Source organism: Ursus arctos, unplaced genomic scaffold, assembly GCF_023065955.2.
Source record: "Ursus arctos isolate Adak ecotype North America unplaced genomic scaffold, UrsArc2.0 scaffold_23, whole genome shotgun sequence".
Lineage (NCBI taxonomy): Eukaryota > Metazoa > Chordata > Mammalia > Carnivora > Ursidae > Ursus > Ursus arctos.
In genome coordinates, this window is record NW_026622908.1 from 23,262,740 (window position 1) to 23,281,395 (window position 18,656).

An 18,656-nucleotide genomic window follows, 5' to 3' on the forward strand; every position below is an offset into this window, starting at 1 on the left:
AGAAGATACTGCCAGTCGGGCAGGAACCTCCGTGATCATTGTTAGGATGAGATTATTATTGTTACTCTGTTTTCGAGTCCAAAGCAAATATGGATGGTGGTGGTTAGTATTATTCGTGTTATTAATTAATTCAAATCAGGAGGGGGGTAGGCCCAAGGCAAATAGTGTTTCTCCCCAGCCCTGGACTTCTTTCCCCATACCTCCTGAGGGTTGGTGCTGGGAAGCCAAGGCGGGGGACGCTGCAGAGTCTGAAAGTGTGGGTGACGAGGGCCATGCGAGCCATCGAGGGTCCTTGGTGCAAAGAATTTTACAAGGATCACACAGTGACACAGACTGATGGGAGCGTTGCCGAAGGCTTGGAGGATGAGAGGCTGAAGACAGAAAGACCCCCAAGGCAGTTTCTCCTCCTAACGTGGACATGGATGAGGTGGAGAAACCCCACGCTGCAGAAACCGACCACACGTGGTGGCCCCCTGTGGACAGAGAAGAAGAGAGAGTTCAAGACAGCCCAAATGTTCGGGCCTGGGAGAACAGAGGACCAAGGATGTGACCAGTATCTGGAAGTCTGTCCTAAGAAATGACACCAGTGCCCACAGGTCACTAACTTACTCAACATGCGTTGAGCACCAACTACAGGATGGTGGAGAGAGCAAGCCTGGCTCCACTCTCGTGGCTCTCACGGTCCACGTGGTCTCCCTGGGTGGGGTGGTCGCATTGTTGGTCACAGCAACAACGACAACAAAAAGGGAAGTAACCTAAGTGTACATTAGCAGGTGTTGGTTGTAAGTTGTGATGCGTCTGTGTAGTGGGATCCCACCAGCTACTCTTTAACAAAGGTGTGGGTGGGGAAAGATGGCCATACGCAGAAATATCTGTGTAGCAGGAACAAAAGTACTTGTGTGTGTGTGGCTATGCATGGAGAATAGTTTTGAAGGGTACACGCTGTAGATGGAGAAACTACAGCCAGTGAGCCCAGCTGCTGCCTCTATGTAAGTAACATTTGATTGGGACACAACTGTCCTCATTCACGGATGTATCTCATCTGAAACTGACTTTGTACAACAACAGTGAAGTTGAGTAGTTGTGACGGAAGCTGTCTGCCCCACAAAGCATGGAATATTGACTGTCTCGCCTTTGACAGAAAAAGGTTGCCAAACCCTGGTCTACACCAAGCTCTTAACTGTTTTGTTCTAGTAGGTTTAGGGGAGGGAGGTGATGAATATTTCTGTTTTGCTTTTAATGTTAATGGATTTTTTTTTTTATTTCCCCTCCAACTCTGGATTTGTATAATCAGATATAAGGTCCAGTTTGGAAGGAAAAAAGCATACAGGACTCACAATACCTGATTTTGAGACTTGCTGTAAAGCTCTAGTTACCAACACACTTACTGGCACGAAGATTGGTATATGGTTCAATCAAACAGAATAGAGAATCTAGAAATAGACCCAGACTTGTATCGTCAGGTGCCAAGGTAATTCAATAGGAAAGGATAAGCTTTCAACAAATGGTGCTAGAACAATTGATTATCCAGGGGGAGGGGGGAAAAGAACACTGAACTTCACCTTGAACCATAAAAAAAAATTAACTTGCAGTGGATGGGAGAAGGAAATGTAGGAGCTAATGCTATGAAACGTCTTCTAGGCAAAGATTTCTTGGATAGAGTACAAAAAACAGGAAGCGTAAGAGAAATCATTAATACAATAGACTTCATAAAAAAATTTTAAGCACTTATCTTCAAAGAGGCACTGTAAAGGAAGAGGCAAGCCACCAACCGGGGAGGAAATATTTGCAAAACACATTTCTGGAGAAAGGCTTGTATCCTAGAACGTACAAAGGATCCTTACTACTCAAGTAACCAAATGACCAAATTTTAAAATGGGCAAGAGATTTAAAGAGATTTTTGCTCCACTTGAGCAAAGAAGATCTGCAGGTGGGAAATCAGCACGTGAACGGAGGCGTGACATCATTAGTCACTGGGAAATGCAACTTAAAACCTCAGGGAGCCGTCACTGCACACCTGCTCGCGTGGCTACAGTAAAAGACTAGCCTCATTACGTGCTGGTGAGGGTGCAGAGCGTCTGGGGGAGGCCGAATGCTGTGGCCACCGTGAACAAATGGGGAGAGTTTCTTATAAAGCTAAACGTACACGTCCCGTGTGGCCCAGCAGCCTTACCCCTAAGGTGTAAACCCAAGAAATCGGAAAATATATGTCCGTGCAGTAACCTGCATTCCAGAAACTGGAAACAACACAGTTCCCTCCCTCGACACAAATTGTGATCCCGCGTCCGATGGAATGCGACTGCGCGTTCTGAAGGAGGAAACTACTGATACTCAGAGACATGGGGGATTTCAGAAGCACCATGCAAGGGGAGGAAGCCAGACACATCTGGCTACATCCTGTGTGGTTCCAGTGACAAGCCTTGCTGGGAAAAGTGAATCCATTTGGGCAGAAAACAGAGGAGTGTTTTCCAGGGGCAATGAATGGACTGCAAAGGAGCACGAGAGAACTTCTGGGGAGGGACGCGAAGGTTCCTGTCTCGTTTGTGGTCGTGGTTATGCAACTGTTTCATTCTGTGAAACGCCTCTCGCTGCTCATTGTAAAAGGGGACATTGGATTGTGTGCAAATTATAGATAGCTCAATCAACCTGACTTTCTAAGATCATAATCTGGGGAAAAACAGACTTTAAAAAATAATTTAAAAAAAAAAAGGTGCACAGGAGTTGATCTTTCAGAGGAATGATGAGGAGTCGGTTTGAATGGGGCAGTGAACATTCCAGAACAGGACTCCAGAGGTCAGGCAGGAGGCGTTAGTGCCATACTCTGGGAGTGGTGAGTCAGTGGGGGTTCCTAAGTGAGTGACCCCGAGGGGTCCTCATGTTACAGGGAGAGAAGGAAGGAAAACGAACAGACGTACTGTCGGCCTAGGCGGTACCAAGGTGGTGGACAATGGACATGGTTTTGGAAGGGACAATACAGTACAGAGAGTAGAAAGGAGTAAACAAACGTCCCGTCACCTCTCTTCTCCACCCTGGGAGCTACCAGCATTACCAGTTCCGTGCGTCTGCCTAGAAATATTTCATGCGTTCTCTATTGAACTTTGCTATTTTTCACGGATCAAGTTCTCCTTCAGATTGTTCCCCATCAGAACATGTAGAGCTGCCCTCATACTTAAATAGGTGTGGTATCGTATGGATTTGGCCCGGCTGCCGCTGGGAGACATTCAGATCATTTCTGATAGGGGCGCATTACAAATGATGCTTCAGTTAATACGCATATTGAAAAGTTACTTCTTGTGTGTGTGACTCTGTCTAGTAAATAGATTCTTGAAAGTGGAACGGCTGGACCAAAGGACACGTACATTTCTGTTTTGATGTGTATGGTGAACCCTGTCACCACCCTGGGTGATAACCCGTTCACCCTTCCCCCAGCCCCACATGAATAAGTAACACCTGTTTTCCCAAGACCTGGCCAGCAGAATGGGAAATCCAGGTTTGCCTTTGCCAGTGTGATAGGTGAGAAAGTGTACCTTCTAGGAAATTCGATTCGCTTCTGGAGGAAGGACTATTTTAGAAGCAAAGGCACAGTGTGTCTCAAGCGTCACCTCCCCCCTTGCCTCCGTCAGGCCAGACAGCGCCTCTCTGTGAATTAGGAAAAGGCGTGCCTTTTCCTTGACTGCCACCTGCCAGAAAGCTGTTGTGATAACCGTACAAATCTGTGAGGACAGTGAGGTGAAGAACAGCCCCGGAGCTGGGGACAGCACAGCCTCCTCCCCCACAGGCAGCAGCGGGGGGGGGGGGGGGGGGCCTGGAGGTTTCGAGAGCACAGCGGTCTCTGGGTGGTACCCAGATTGCCCGCAATGACTGCGGTCTTAGCGGCAGATACAGGACAGGAATTCAGGCTGCCTGAAGCATGAGGGCATTCGTTTGAGGGACAGCCAGAATAAATGGAAACTTCATTATCTATGGATTATGCACTTAGAACTCAGGTCCCAGGCAACTCTGATATTAGTAATTTGGCCAGCGGGCTCATTAAGCTCTTAAGAAAAGTGAATCTAGTTAATGAATTAATACAAGATGACATTTTACACACAGAGCAAAAACGAGACCAGGCAGCACTGAGTTATGTAACATCATAATTTCTCGAGTAAATGTGATTGCCGCTTCTCGCATGCCAAAGTGGGCCGAGCTGGAGAGAGCCTGCTTTCGGAGACATAAATGAGACTGTTAAGATTTGCAATCATTTCATATTCCATTCACTTTAAAGCGCTCCCTCTTGTATTCTTAAAACTTCACGTGGTTACACGGAAGTCAGTGTTTTAAAATCTCCGGACCTATTTGTTTGCCGGAGGAAAATGCACTGGCTTTCGGTTTTTAGGAGACACAGCTCTCTAAAGAGGAACTCACTTGATCCTTACTCTCTCTGCCATCCTGCCCCCTGCAAAGGGGACTCTCCCCGTCTCTGTCTGGCCCAGAGAAATTGGGGAGGATAATGGAAAGAATGTGAACACTCAGAATTAGCATGAACCAGTGTGGGATGATGAAACGTTCCGGATATGGAGGATGGTGATGGTTGCAGAGCAACATGAATGTACTTACTGCCACTGAACCAAACCCTTAGCCATGGTGAGAATGGTAAAGTAAGTTATGTGTGTATTTTACCACCATAAAAAAGCAAAAAGAACTAGCATTAATGGAATTCAAACCCTTGCCAGGCACATTGCATATATAGTGTATTTTACCCTCCCACGAATCCAAGGACTTGGCTACTGTGATTTACCCACAGCTGCCGCCATTGTAGACAGGGAGGCACTCGAGGCTCCGAAGAGGGCAGTCACTTGCTCGAGCAACAGCTGGAAGCAGTGGCCCCGGGATTTGACCCCTCAGCTCTGGGCTGGAGATCACAAAATAAAGAGGATATTTTCTTTTGAAAGCCGAGCTCTGAAACATCACACACACACACACACAGGAGCTCCCACCCAATTTTTAGTTAGCTAAACTGAGAGCAGACAGAACTCCACCAGCAACACCCCCCCGCCCCGAGTGCCACAGCTAGTTGTCTCGGGATAAATTCCAAACCGCGTCCGTCCCTCCACTGTCTGCAGCGTGTGCTGGGTTTGTCGGGGATCTTACTGTACAGGTAATCCTTCCAACAGTGGCCACAGGAACATCGAAGCTTTTGAAGATCTTCATTTGTCACAGGTTAGGATTGTTTGGGAAATCGAGAGATGTTTGTATTAGGGAAGAGAAGAGATAGCGTGTTTCCCAGCGTGTGGTGGTTTCTAGGCCTGAGTCTTCTACTTGCATCTTATGTGAACCTAGACAAGTTAATTCACCTCTGAGTCAGGTTGCTATCTGGAAATCATAATAATATCTGGAATAATAATAATGATGATAGCACCTCCCTTCCCAGGGTGTGTGAACACACAGATACTTTCCCCACTGAGTTGGAGGCACGTATGCAGGGTCTGCTCCGTGCCAGGCACCGTCCTGCAGACTGGCTGGGGGTACTGTGCTGAACAGAACAGGTGCGTGTCTAGTAACGAGGGATCGGTAAGCTTAGCCCAGCTCCAGGACACGGGGCCCGGACACCCAGCCGTTGCCGCTCCTGCTGCTATGTCACATGTGCGTTTCGGCTCCTGTGGATCCCGAAAGCCTCCGTGCTGCCGGGGTGGGCCAGGCACAGGAGGTGGCCACCAGATCGGCTCACTTGGGCTATATTTCTGTTTTTCTTCCAGCGGGGCCACAGCAGTGGTGGTTGTGGTTCTGCAGAGATGAGGGGTCCCTAGCTCTCGACCAGGAGGGACCGCGCTGGTTTGCTGGGCCAGCCTGGACCGTGTCTTGGTTGCCAGGCGTGTCCCGCTGAGTGGAAAGCCCCTCCCTCGCCTGAGGATTTGAAGCATGGCTTATTAGTGCATTTGGAGAGGAGGGTGTTGGCAACCTGTGGGGGTTGGACGTGTCCCAGACTTTTGCTTGAGGGCCTCTGAGGACATGCTTGCAGATTGCCTAACGGTCTGGTCAGGGGGTGCAGGACACAGTGTGAGGGGCAAGGTGCTGATGTGAGGCCACTCTTTACCTACTAACCATGGGACCCTCGTCAGGGGGCCTGGACCCTCTGAGATGCTCTTTGCTCATCTTGAAAAGAAGGCAGTTACGGCACCTGATTCGTAGAATTGCTGTGAGGCGAGTAGAGGGGCTGAAGCGTGCGTTTGTCTGTCTTGACCCCGTCCCTGCATAGCACAGCGTCAGCCCTTGTTGCAAGTGCTCCGACACGATTCGCTCATTTCATGCCCACCACAGCCAGCGAGGTGGGCACCATGACTGTCCCCGCTTTACAGATGACGAAATTACAGCACAGAGAGGCTGCCGCCTTACAAGGGGCACATAGTACGTTCCGGAGGGCGCAGAGGCTGGGGTCTGAACCCAGTCTGGCTCCAGAGTCCCTCATGTTCGCCGGTGCTCGGCATAGGGCTGGCATAAAGTGAGCGCTCTGCATAATACCAACCAGGGGTCTTCATATACGTCATAGTACACACTTCCCGTGAATTCCCAGTGAGCTTCCAGCCCTCGGCAACCATCGATCCATTTTCCGTCTATGTACATTTGCCTTCCCTGAACATTTCACGTGATAATGGAATCATACAGGATGTGGCCTCTGGTGTCTGGCTTATTTTGCTTAACATCATGTTGTTGGGGTCCGTCCATGTTGTAACACGCATCACTACTTTTCGTGGCCGAATAATATTCCACTCATCGTGTGCTGTCCCACATTTCGTTTAGCCCCTCACCAGTCACTGGACGTGGGGGTGGCTTCCCAGTTTCTGGCTGTGGCGGATTGTGTCGCGACGAACACTTGCACGCTTCCTGGGACTGAGTCGGAAGCAGAGGTGTGAGCCAAACCGCTGAGCTGTCTCCTTTTCTCTCCCCCTGGGGTTTCTCAGAGCCAGGCAGCGGGCAGGTGTTCGTGACGTCAGAGAACCAGCTCGTGTATTACCCCAGCATCACGTACGCCATCATCGGCAGCTCGGTCATCTTCGTGCTGGTGGTGGCGCTGCTGGCGCTGGTCTTGCATCACCAGCGGAAGAGGAACAACCTCATGACGTTGCCCGTGCACCGGCTGCAGCACCCGGTGCTGCTCTCCCGCCTGGTGGTCCTGGACCACCCCCACCACTGCAACGTCACCTACAACGTCAACAACGGCATCCAGTACGTGGCCAGCCAGGCCGAGCAGAACGCCTCGGAAGTGGGCTCCCCGCCCTCCTACTCAGAGGCCCTCCTGGACCAAAGGTGCGAGCCGGAGGGCGGAGGTGGGCGGGGGAGGGCATCGACGGGGAAAGCGGGATACGGGTTCCCAGGGCTTGCCGAGAGCTGCACCCGGCTGCTGACGGCGGCCACGAGGGCCGCCTGTCCTGGGTCCTGGCAGAACAATTCACATGTATCATCCCTTTTTTTTTTTTTTTAAGATTTTCATTTATTTAAGAGAGAGTGAGAGAGCGAGAGAGAGAGCACAAGCCAGGGGAAAGGGGCAGAGGGAGAGGGAGAAGCAGACTCCCTGCTGAGCAGGGAGCCCAATGCAGGACTTGATCCCAGGACCCTAAGATCATGACCTGAACGAAGGCAGACGCTTAACCCACTGAGCCACTCAGGCGCCCCTGCATCATCTCATTTAACCCTCTCTGCAGGTCACTGGGGGAGTGCCTCAGCCTTAGAGATGAGAAACTGATTCTGGGATATTAAGTGACTTGTCCAAGGACATAGAGCTAGGATCCTGGCCACCTCAGAGCCCTGGTGCTCCCTGGTAGTGCCACGCTGACACGTGGTCAGCCCACCTGCTAGCTCCAGGGCCTCACCTGCTACCACAGAACAGTGGCCAGGCCGTACTAGAGGGTGGTTCATATTGTTGAATGAATGAATGAATGAATGAATGAATGAATGAGTTCTTTGCTTGGCTTCATTTATAAAATAAAGGAGGTAGCATAGAGCAGTCCCAAGCTTTTCAAAACAGTAGGGCCCTCATTTCCAATGAAATGAGGGCCAGAAAGCGCAACAGAGAAAGTGAAAAAGCAGAGTTCTGTAGTTGAATCCTGCCGGCTCAGCCTCCCCCTCCCTTCCTTGGTGACCTCCAGGGTATCCCAGAGAACCCATGTTGGAAGTTCACTTTGGCTCGAGGTCCCCCGTGCTCTCCTCTCACCGGGTGTGGCGAGAGGCATTTTGCAGTTCATGTTCCCGGGCTGACTGGGCTCCTCTTGGACCCTCTCCAGCGGCAGCTCTCGTGTTATTTAATCTTTGTTTTTCCTCCTCATAAAAGGTAAAGGTAGCGTTAGGGGGCGGTGCTTAAGACATCTTTGCAAATAAGTGTTAAGAGCCCAGAGCCTCACTCTCCACACAGCCTCTTCACCTGGACCAGCCAGTGTAGAGTCAAGTTAAAGTGGCCAAATCCAAAGACAGAGCACTGGGTTTCGATCCCAGAGCTGCTGCTTCCTAGTTATTTGTGGTCTTATGCAAGTCATTTCATGCCCCCTTGCCTCAGTTTACTCCCCAGTATGATGGGCATAAAAGTAATGTCCGCCTCTTAATGTCATGAGCGGTAAGTGGGGTAGTGAAGGCAGAGCGGGTGGCAGGAAGCCTGCGGGAAGAGCTGCAAAACGGACTATCTTCTGGGGAGTTAGTGCCCGGCCAGCCAGTGTCCTTATTACCCCCTCTGACAGAAGAGACGGAGTCAGTGGGAAGGTCCCCTCTCACCCAAGTCCACACAGCCAGGAAGAGTTGGCTTTCAGTAAGAACCCCAAGTTCTGTGGACGGTCAGAGGTTCGGCCAGAACAGCCAGCCAGCCGCTCGGCCCCAGGGCCCCTCGCTGGTGCTGGGCATCGTCCCCCCGCCCTGCCCCGGAGCCGACCCACAGGACGTGGCTTGGGCACCGCCCATTCAGCGCACGCCAGCTGCAGCACACCGACCTCTTCCGTTCCCTTGGTCTTGTTGCAGGGGTCACCCTAGTCCTCGGATAGCCGTCCTCCTTAGGGGGCACACCAGCATCCCGCAGACTGGGGTGGGGGGCAGAGAGGGGTTGCCCCCTGACCTTGGCTCCTAACGTGTTGTCTTCCCTCTGCTCTCCCGCCCCACCCTGCCTCTCCCTGCAGACCCGCGTGGTACGACCTTCCTCCACCGCCCTACTCGTCCGACACCGAGTCTCTGAACCAAGCCGACCTGCCTCCGTACCGCTCGCGCTCCGGGAGCGCCGACAGCGCCGGCTCCCAGGCGGCCAGCAGCCTGCTGAGCACGGAAGACAGCGGCCACAGCCCCGGGCAGGCCGGCCCTCCTCCGGAGAGCTCCCCGGGGCCCAGGGACTCCGTGCCTGGCCAGGGCACCGCAGAAGTCTAAACCCGGCGCTTCCAAAGTCCATATGGGTTCATCTGCTCTGACTTGTTACCATCCTAACAACTTACGCTCGTGGGAAGCTCCTCAGGGTGCCTCAAGGAGGGATTTGGGGTGTCAGCTGTCTCTCCGTTCCCCTTCCCGCCCCCCTCCCCGCCCCAAATTTCAGGGATGTTCTTTCGAGGGAGACCTGGCGTTTTTCCGGCCTCTCGGGTGACCTGATGTATTGTGCGTCTTGTCTGGAAGGTCACTCGTCCTTCGGGGCCCAGGATCGTGACCTCACTTGTCATATCATTGTCCTGTGACTGGTGGCATCGTGCCGAATAGGCAGCCTAAGTTTGCAGGCGGCAGAATAAGGCAGTATTTGGGGAGTCCTCGAGAACGCAGTGTTGCTGTGCCATGCTGGGTGTTCAGAGGGGCAGGAGACACTGGGCCAGGTTCTCCGTGGGCCGCTCACTGCAGCTCTATTGGGGGTTGGGCTTGGTTGGTGCTCCGAGGAGGCCGGCACGGATGGCCGCCCTGGAAAGAACCCGGGTGAGCCGCAAACCCTGCCTTGCACTCTTGTGCACGCTGCCCTCAGTTCATTGGAGGCGGCGGCCAGAGGAGACGTTGCCAAGGGTTATGCCCTTGAGCCATCAGGGGGCCATTTTGGTTCTCTGAACAACTCAAACCATCTACTCTGCAGAGACTCGCTTTAAAAACTTGCCCGAAAATCCTCGTTTGGAGGGTCTGGCGGCGTCCGTCATCAGCCTCATCCCAGAATAGGCAGGAAGCCCCAGCCATACATTCAACCGAGTTCTCGGCTCCTCAAATGCAGGCTGTTGAGAGCCCGGGCCTGCTTTGGTCCACAGTCCTTCCCCCGGCTTCTGGACTGTCACCCCTCCAGCTGTGACCTGCCCTGATCCAAGGAAGGAGGACCCACCTTGAATTGGCCAAAAATCGGATCTGGTCCTCTGTCCCCGGAAACCACACCCAGCCTGTCTTGCCCATTCGTGCAGCTTTCCGCACTAGCTTCCCAGGTTACCTTCACCCCCAGAAGTCATTTTCCCTGTGCGTTTGGACTTGGCACTGTGGTTTCTGACAAGCATGAGAACCATGTTCAGTACCTCCCACCAGGGCTCCTGGCTCCCTGCGCGGCACACACTTCCCTTCCCAAGGCCCAGAGACCAGCACCCTGATTTAGCATTAGGGTTAGGGTTAGCGTCAGGCTCAGGCTGCTTCTGACCTGCCATAGTTTCTCCTCTAAAAGACATGGACAGTAGACAATTTGGAGTCAAGATTTGCCATTCGGACTTTTTTTTTTTTTTTAATCTCTTAGAAATGCATTTGAAACAGTGTGTTTGTTTTTTCCCTTCTAGTTAAGGGATTATTTATATGTGTATAGGAAAGCTGTCTTTTTTGTTTGTTTGTTTTTCCTTCAGTGAGGTCCAAAGAAAGATGCGAAAGGAGATCACACCTTTGTCCCACTGAGCCTTGATACCAAGTCACTCCAGACTGACCTGCGTGCCAGGCTTTTGTGCATTGTTGCACTTTGAGTCATTATTTATCGAGTTCTTGAAGGATGCAGAAAGAGGGATGCCTTTCTCCCTCGGTTCACAGTCTCTGTGTTTATGCTAGCTTTCCTCTTCCTCTGTGCCCAGCCAGCCACAGGGCCCACTCCCTGGAGAAATGGTGGGTAGAAATGTGGGTGTTCGTTGGCAGGAAACCACACTGACTGATGGGGAGCAAAACTGGAACCAGGTGGAACCACTCCAGGCAGCTGTCACCAGTTCAGGACTTCTTCCACAGCAGGAGAAATGTTCAGTGACCTCGTTGATGCGAATTTCAGTGAAGCCTGCAGGAGTCGGGGGGTACGACGTGGCATTTAATGATCCTGTTCTTGGAACTTTTTTTTTTTTTTAACCAAATCCAACTGTGTTACAGGAAGGCTAGCCACTTGTTGATTTCTTTCTGTCTTTTTTAAGTTAAAGAAAAGGAGCCTTGGTTGCTTGCGTCTTTCATTTTTTTAAATAACACTTGAGTTATTTTCCGCGTAATCCAATAAAGAAAGAACTTTTGATGGGAGCCGGAGTGTGTTAAGAACTCCGGCTGAGCATTTCATCTCCTATGAGTCAGAATGGCTTTATATCTTCTCGCTTTGATGGGCCCGTGCTTCTTTCTGGTATTTTGGAAGTTATTTAGAGGAAAGGATTCTAATTTTAATTAATTGTGCAGTGAATTAATCTCACTCACTTTTCTGCTTCCAGGCATCTTAGGAAAAACAAATGGTCTTAGTAGATAAGAAAGCCTATTAATGTTGTTGTTGGGTTTTTTTTTTAATAAACACAGGGACATTTTTATTATAGATGGTGATTTTTTTAATGAATCTTTTAAAAAATATATAAATAGGACACCAAAGCTGCAGGGGTTTTTCCTGTTTTTTTTCCCCCTACTCAAGATGGCAAGTAAGTGGCCAGCAATATTTTTTAACTCATTCCATCCAGGCTATTTTTTTATATATTGCCTAAATCTACAGAAAACCATCTCTGCTCTTTTTCCTCAAATGAGACCAGCAAGTTCTTTTTATTTTCATGTTCAAATTCACATCCCTGTAACCCATATCTTATCCCCTGACTCAGCCCCCTCCTCTGAAACTGACTTTTTAAAAAAAATGCAACAAAGTGGCTGACAAATAGTGTGCGATGTTCAAAGTTGATGTAAACTGGAAAGTTTGTTGTGTGGTTGCTTTTCGTGTTTTGGTCAGGTTTTGGTTTGGGTTTCTTTTTTTTTTTTTTTTTTTAATTTTTATACTTTCAAATAAACTTGCAGTTTCATTCTTTCTATTGGTGCAAATGGTTCTTAACCGGTGTTTCTCCTCTGTGGCAGTATGAAGAGTCCGCGGCCACTCCTCATGGCTTCTGCTGTGAATTTACGCCATAACAAAGTGAGAAAAAGGAGGAGTATAGTGATGGGACCTGAAAATGTGATGGGCGTTTAAGGATTCTGTAGCTCGTGGGGTTGAAATACAGAAGTGAAGTCATGGACACCAGTTAGTATCATGGGACCCAGCATGTCCGTTCAGAAGGTGGACACTGACTGCCGTCACTAGGGTGCCATTTGAGGGAAAAGGACAGTTAACTGTGACAGCAAACACATTCTGACCACGTGTTCAGGGGCACACTGCAGCTCTCGCACAGTTAGCTGGTCATTAGTTTTGAACCCCAGTGGCTCAGACTGGCCCCACCAGTGATGATAACGTCTTTGTGCTTTTCCGAGTCTCATTTTGGAACTGTATGTTAATTGAGGCTGCACGGATAGTTTCCACAGAAAGTCAGGGTGCCCAAGAGCTCACCCATGAACAGGAGAAATAACCCTGGCCTTGGCCAAGATCGAAATCCGCATGGATTTCTAAACACAGAATGTATGGAACCAAGGTTTAGATCACATGTCCATCCCCAGGTGTCTCGTAAAGAAGGCCGGGCTCTCAGACAGTGGTCTGCCGAGTGTATACCCGGCCGTGTCCTGCCCCAGGTGGTCTAGAGGAGACCTTCCCCCAGCAGTATGCTCCAAAGGTTTGTCAAGATATTAACTCCTTCATCTCTCCAAGTACCATTATTTACGGGGTGCCAGGATGAGGAAATGGTTGAGAAGCATCAATCTAGAGCAGAAATCAGTAAACGTTTTGTGTAAAGGGTCCGATACTAAATATTTTTGGCTCGGCAGCCATATGGTCTCTGTAGCAAGGACAAAAGCAGCCGTAGACAATAAATACATGGGTGTGGGTGTGTTCCAATAAAACTATTCATAAAAATAGGCAGCTGGCTGGATTTTAGCCCGTGGGCTGGGGTTCCCCAACCCTTGACTTAAAAGAGCATTCCTACATTGGGTTCATGTATCCAAGGCTAGCAGCATTGTAGAAAAGAAACAGTATGTTAGTGGCCCGGAATATTAGAACCCTTAAAATTGCACCCATCTCCAAAAAAAAAATAAAAAATAGAACTTCTGAGGCAAGCAATTCAAAGACCTGTGGAATTAATTTTAATTGACCCTGTAAACTCTTTTCCGGTAAATAGAAATACAGGATTAAGATGAGTAGAGGCTTTCCCAATGAGGTCCTAAATAGTTGTTTTGAATGCAGAGGTCCTAGTAAAAAAAAATTACTCTCACTAAGGATTCTCTAACCTGATAAACTGACATAACATTTTGTGTTTCAGAGAAAAGTCCATGGGAATGAGTGCTCTGAGAAGATTGTCCGTATTCTCCACTTAGCTGGCAACCTGAGGCAAGGCAGTAGTAGATCGAAAGGGAAAACTATTAAAAAAAAAAAAAAAAAAACTTCAGATGACTACGGTGGAGGTGTGATAAGTGCACCCAGTAAGACCTTCAGGAAAAATGTCAGTGAGGTAATATGCTGACTCCCTTGACATCTTATAGTTAGGTAAGATCATGGGATCACTCCCCAATAATCCCCAAGTGATAGAAATCCAATTCATAACATGCTTAATTGTATTAAATTTTAGAAGATATATTGGCTAATGCAACTAAGTCCAAGGATATGGGACCGTTGGTTTCAGGTTGGGCTGGCTCTAGTTGCTCAACACCTGTCATTAGGAGTCTGTTTCTCCCTCTCCACTTCAGCACCCTGCTTTGCCCAGCATTGGTGTCATGGCTTTACAGTAGGTGAAAAAGAGGGTCCCAGAAGATCCAAGTTTGCAATCTCAGAAAAAGAGATACTATTTCTTCTCCTAGAGTCTACAGAAATTCCCTTAAATGGAATTATGACTGGTCGTCCTTGGTCATATGGCCAATACTGTGGGTGGGAATCAGTCTCTTGATTTACAGTCCTGCCAGCATTACGTGAAATGGGAAAGGGATGATTCCCATATGGGAGGGGCTCGTAGTAGCCAACATATGAATATGTCTACTGTAGAGCCTCACTCACCAAGGAATGGGACCCACAACTGGCTGGCACAATTTCTGGCGCACATAAGAAAATGCACGCAACTTCAAGCTTCAGGCAACATAGGGCTGAAAAGAGCAGAGGCAGTGTTAACAGTGAAAATTTCAGAAGAGAACAGCCTTTCTCTAAAAGTAGGGGGCAAGGTCAGTTTCGGGCTACAGGTATATTGGACCCGGGTTAGGTATGCTTTTATGAGAGATTCATCTGGGGTAGGTCACATGGATAAAGATAGGAGGAGTTCTACCCTAAAGAAGCTTGAACTTTCTTTTTTGGGATCTAGGGCTTTCGCCCGGACCCCTGGAAGCATGGAAATGGTGCAGGTATCCGACCAAGATTCATCCCCAACTTGCACAGGATTTCTAATTTGATGGATCAGAGATACATTCCCATTTTTCACCCTTGTTACACTATGCAAAGACTTAGACTCAATTATGCATGCTGTTAACTAAGCTTTCCAAATTAACCCTTTTATGTGCCCCCACTAAGAGCCAGGATGCATCAATGTCCAGAGAACCACAACTTGGAAATTCTGGCACAGCTGGTGTCACAGGAGCTGAGGGGCTGAATTCCCATCACGGTTGGGACTTGAAGGCATGACCATGGGGGACTGGGATGCAATACTGGGGCAAGCTTGTTTATTTTAACATGACTGATTCTTCAGACCCACTTCTGGGTGGGTCTCTGGGCTGAGCAAGGGTGATTCCTGCTAAGTTCCAGTACCAGGCAGTATTTGCCATTGCTGGGCTTTCAAGTTCATCCTGATAAATCATCCCTGTGGGCCAACAGAGCAAAAGACACATGGAGAAATCCTCTGGACTTTTCTCTAAAATGGAGCACACATGGGCAGCATTTATGGACCAGGCCTGGAAGTGGTCATTCCCGTCCACTCACATCCTTACCCAGGGTCTGATCAGTCTCACAGCCACGGCTACTGCAAGGAAGCTGGGAAGATAGATTGGATGTGTGTCCTGGAAGAACCGGAAGTGGATTTTGACACCAGCCACCAAATATATGTTCATACACTTGTTTCCCCTCATAAAATACAGTCATCCCTTCCCCAAAGAAGAAACCCAACCAGATTCTGCATCTAATCAGATTCAATGTCTAGGATCAGTGAAAATTTCTGTCCAACGCAAATGTGGCTCCCCTATTAGGACAATTTCTCAACCCCACATATCTTTTATCATTTGTCTTCTTAGATTGACTTCCTTTAACCTAATTCTCAAAATACTTGAATAACTTTCAAGTCTCCCGGAGTAAAAGTCAAAATTGTGATCTACTGGACATTCACACCATCAGCCGCCATTACCTATCCAACCTCATTTTCTACTCTTCTCCTCCTCCCTCTCACTGCTCCAGCGACCTTGGCCCCTTTGCTGGCTCTGGATCCCACCAGGCACTCTCCCCGCTCAGGCCTTTGCTCCTGCTATTCCCATTACCCGGAACACCCATCTCCAGACACATGGAACACTCTTCCCCGTCAGAAAACCATCATGACCCATGTCCACTTAGAATCTTCCTATTGCCGTCTTGGGGACCTCAGCTGTGGCCACTTGGAGACTCTTGGAAGAGAGAAATAGCAGAGCTCGCTCTTCACCAAGATCTAGTTAGCACTTAAATGATTTTGAGGGATTCCTAGACCAAAGCAGTGCATGGGAACTTGGGAAGGAGCTTTGGGGAGTATGTTTGAAAAGTGAGCTCTGGAAATGTAATTTGGACCAATGCTAATATTATCCAAGGGTCAAGAGGTGAGCCGACTTAAGAAATACCTTGAACTTGGGGATAATACACTGGACTGTGAAGGACAGGACCTAGGGATGGAGGTGACACCTGAATGCACGCCCACGGGGGGCCTGCTCTTTCAGCGACCCCTGCATGACACATGATTCTTTTGCAGAAGAACTTGAACCAGACGTTCTTCTTGGAGTGCGTTCTGGTGTTATCAGTCGGTGAATCAGCTAGAGGGCACACCGACGTGCCTGGAAACTCCCTAGGATCACCGATTCCTGGTCGGAAATGGTGGCATCCTGGGGTCAGAGATGAGGTGTTGGCATCTAGCTCAAACAGAGAAGAGTTAGAGAGTTAGAGAAAGAAAAGAAGGAGATAGCTTCCTTCTAAGTGAAAAATAAACTGCTTAAATAACTCATCCCTCCCGTTGGAATCAGGTCCTGGGAAATGACTGGATGTGAGTGTCTTGACCCCTCTTGCTGACTCGGCTTAAATCTAATAAGTGGCTCGTTTGTGAAGATGATGTTGTGTTTGCCCAGTGTGTATCAGCTGGGATGCGTTAGAGCCACTGCAAGCATTACAGGAATAAGGGATTGAATATGGAAATGAGGGCTTACCGAGAGCTGGCCGAGTGATGGCCTGAAAGGACCCAAGACCCAGTTACCAATGACACCAGCCACATCCAGGGACAGGCAGAGAAACCGGGGCCTGCAAGGCAAGTGGAGAAGCCACATTAACTCCCCAATGGTACTGCGACGGGAGAGCTCATAGGGCTGTAAAGCCATGTCGCCCCAAACGCCCAAGAATAACGACGCAGCTGCACCTCGCCTTTCGCACCTCACATGAGCTCCCTTCATGGGCACACTCACCTGGAGCCATTCGGGAAAGAGGATTCTGGGGAGCACGGTTCCCAGCCTTAGGCGAGAATGGAGTCAATGGGCCCTCAGCCCACGGGGGGGACCAGGATGCCCGGCCATGCAGTCATTTCCAAAACAGACCCTCCATCCTCCAGGTGAGATTTCTTATTATGTAGCAAATCAGTCTGATGAGTATTGGACCTTAAGTTCTTTGTAATTCATGAGGAAAGGGAATTTGATTTTGACCCTGAATTTTTCTAGGTATACCCAATCATTGGAGGCCATTGTTTTCAATACTGGGATGATTCCATTATATTCTTTGGTATAATTTCTGGTAAGCTGTTTGGACAATTTGTGTTGGGAAATAGAAAAGGCTTTGCTTTGGGGTTACTTTTACTCATGATCTGTTTTGACCCTGAACAAAACTTCCTACTGCCCACTGTGGGTCCCAAGGAAACTCAAAATGGGACAGTTATGGGTGTTGGGTGAGCAAATTCCTGCAGATGGGAGTGAGATACATGCCTCCTCCCCTGAGAGAAATGGCCTGTGGGTTGACCGTAGGTTTGGCTGTCAAGTCAAAAAGTTGGAAGCCAAGATAGAGGCATCTGGCCCCTCTCCCCATGGTTTTCCTCTCTCCTGCTCATGAACACCTCACAGAAACAAATGTACTAGGTAAGAGTCAATCAGGTAAACATATCAATCCGGCCATGTCAACCAGGGAACAGATTACTCGAAGGGGGAACAAGAGTTCAGAGATTCCAGAAGGAAGAGTCAGCCTTGAAAGGGGAATGCTCATCCAGTCTCTCCCACCCTTCCACACCTGTCCTCCTTGTCCGTCTCTCTCCCTCTTTCCCTGTCCTCTCTCCCAAGCTCCGTTCCTTGCTTACTGAGTTTTAAAGATAAGTCTCTTCATGCTGCTTGGAGCAAATGGGGTGGCTCAGAGCCCTCCGAGTGTAATCTGCAGTCCTAATCCTCCCCTGGAAGATCCAAAGGTTTACATTTGGCAAATAGAATGTAACAGAATGTTCTCATTTGGGTTTTAGTTAATAGCCATGTTTTACTTATCGACCCCTACTGGGGAGCCTATACTTTGAAAAATTACCAGACACTTGGTGTTTACTATCAAAACTTTTATCTTGGGTCCTTGCCTCTGTACTCACAAACTGGGTTTGCAAGCCAGAAACCCAAGGGTAGTATTCAACCCTTACATATATTTTCATCAGCTTGTAGACTTTTTTTTTTTGTTTGAATCTATTGCCAATGACTGAGGTTCAGGCAAATTCATATCTGGATGTCTGGCTTCTTGTGAAGAACCATAAACTAGAGCAACATTGGGCTCCCTTCCAACATGTCGGGCTCGCCAGTGCTGGGGAGCTGCTGGCCTGTTCGCATGGAACGTTTGCTCATCGCGGCCACCGCTTCTCCCTCCCGTCTCCCATCCAACCCACTTCACTTATTTAATTGCTTGCCTGGCCCCTGTCCGACTTGTTAGAACCTGGAGGGAGCAAGGCTGAGGAGCCAGCATCCAAATTTCTACCAGCAGTTTCTTTCTGGGAAGAACAAGTACCAGGGATTCAGACAATTGCCAACTTTGCCACTAATTAGTCTTGTCACTTTCTGGGCCTCTGTTTCCCCTTCTGGAAAATGAAAACCTAAGTTCTGGCAATGGACATTTGTCATGTCCAGCACCTTTGCTTGTGTGTGTGGTAAAATAGACAGAACATAGAATTTACCATCGTAGTCACTGTTAAGTGTGCAGTTCA

General features: G+C 49.0%; 1 protein-coding gene across 4 annotated transcripts in view; it reads left to right on the forward strand.

Moving 5' to 3' along the window:
* LDLRAD3 (low density lipoprotein receptor class A domain containing 3) overlaps positions 1–12,189 on the forward strand; it is a 223,486-nt gene extending 211,297 nt beyond the window's left edge. For all 4 annotated transcript variants that reach the window (XM_026512104.4, XM_044389018.3, XM_044389016.3 and 1 more), the window contains 2 exons: positions 6,939–7,284; positions 9,135–12,189. In XM_026512104.4, coding sequence (XP_026367889.1) covers positions 6,939–7,284; positions 9,135–9,375 — 587 coding nt within the window. In that variant the 3' untranslated portion in view covers positions 9,376–12,189. The remainder of the gene's footprint in view (positions 1–6,938; positions 7,285–9,134) is intronic.
* The last annotated feature ends 6,467 nt before the right edge of the window (positions 12,190–18,656 follow it).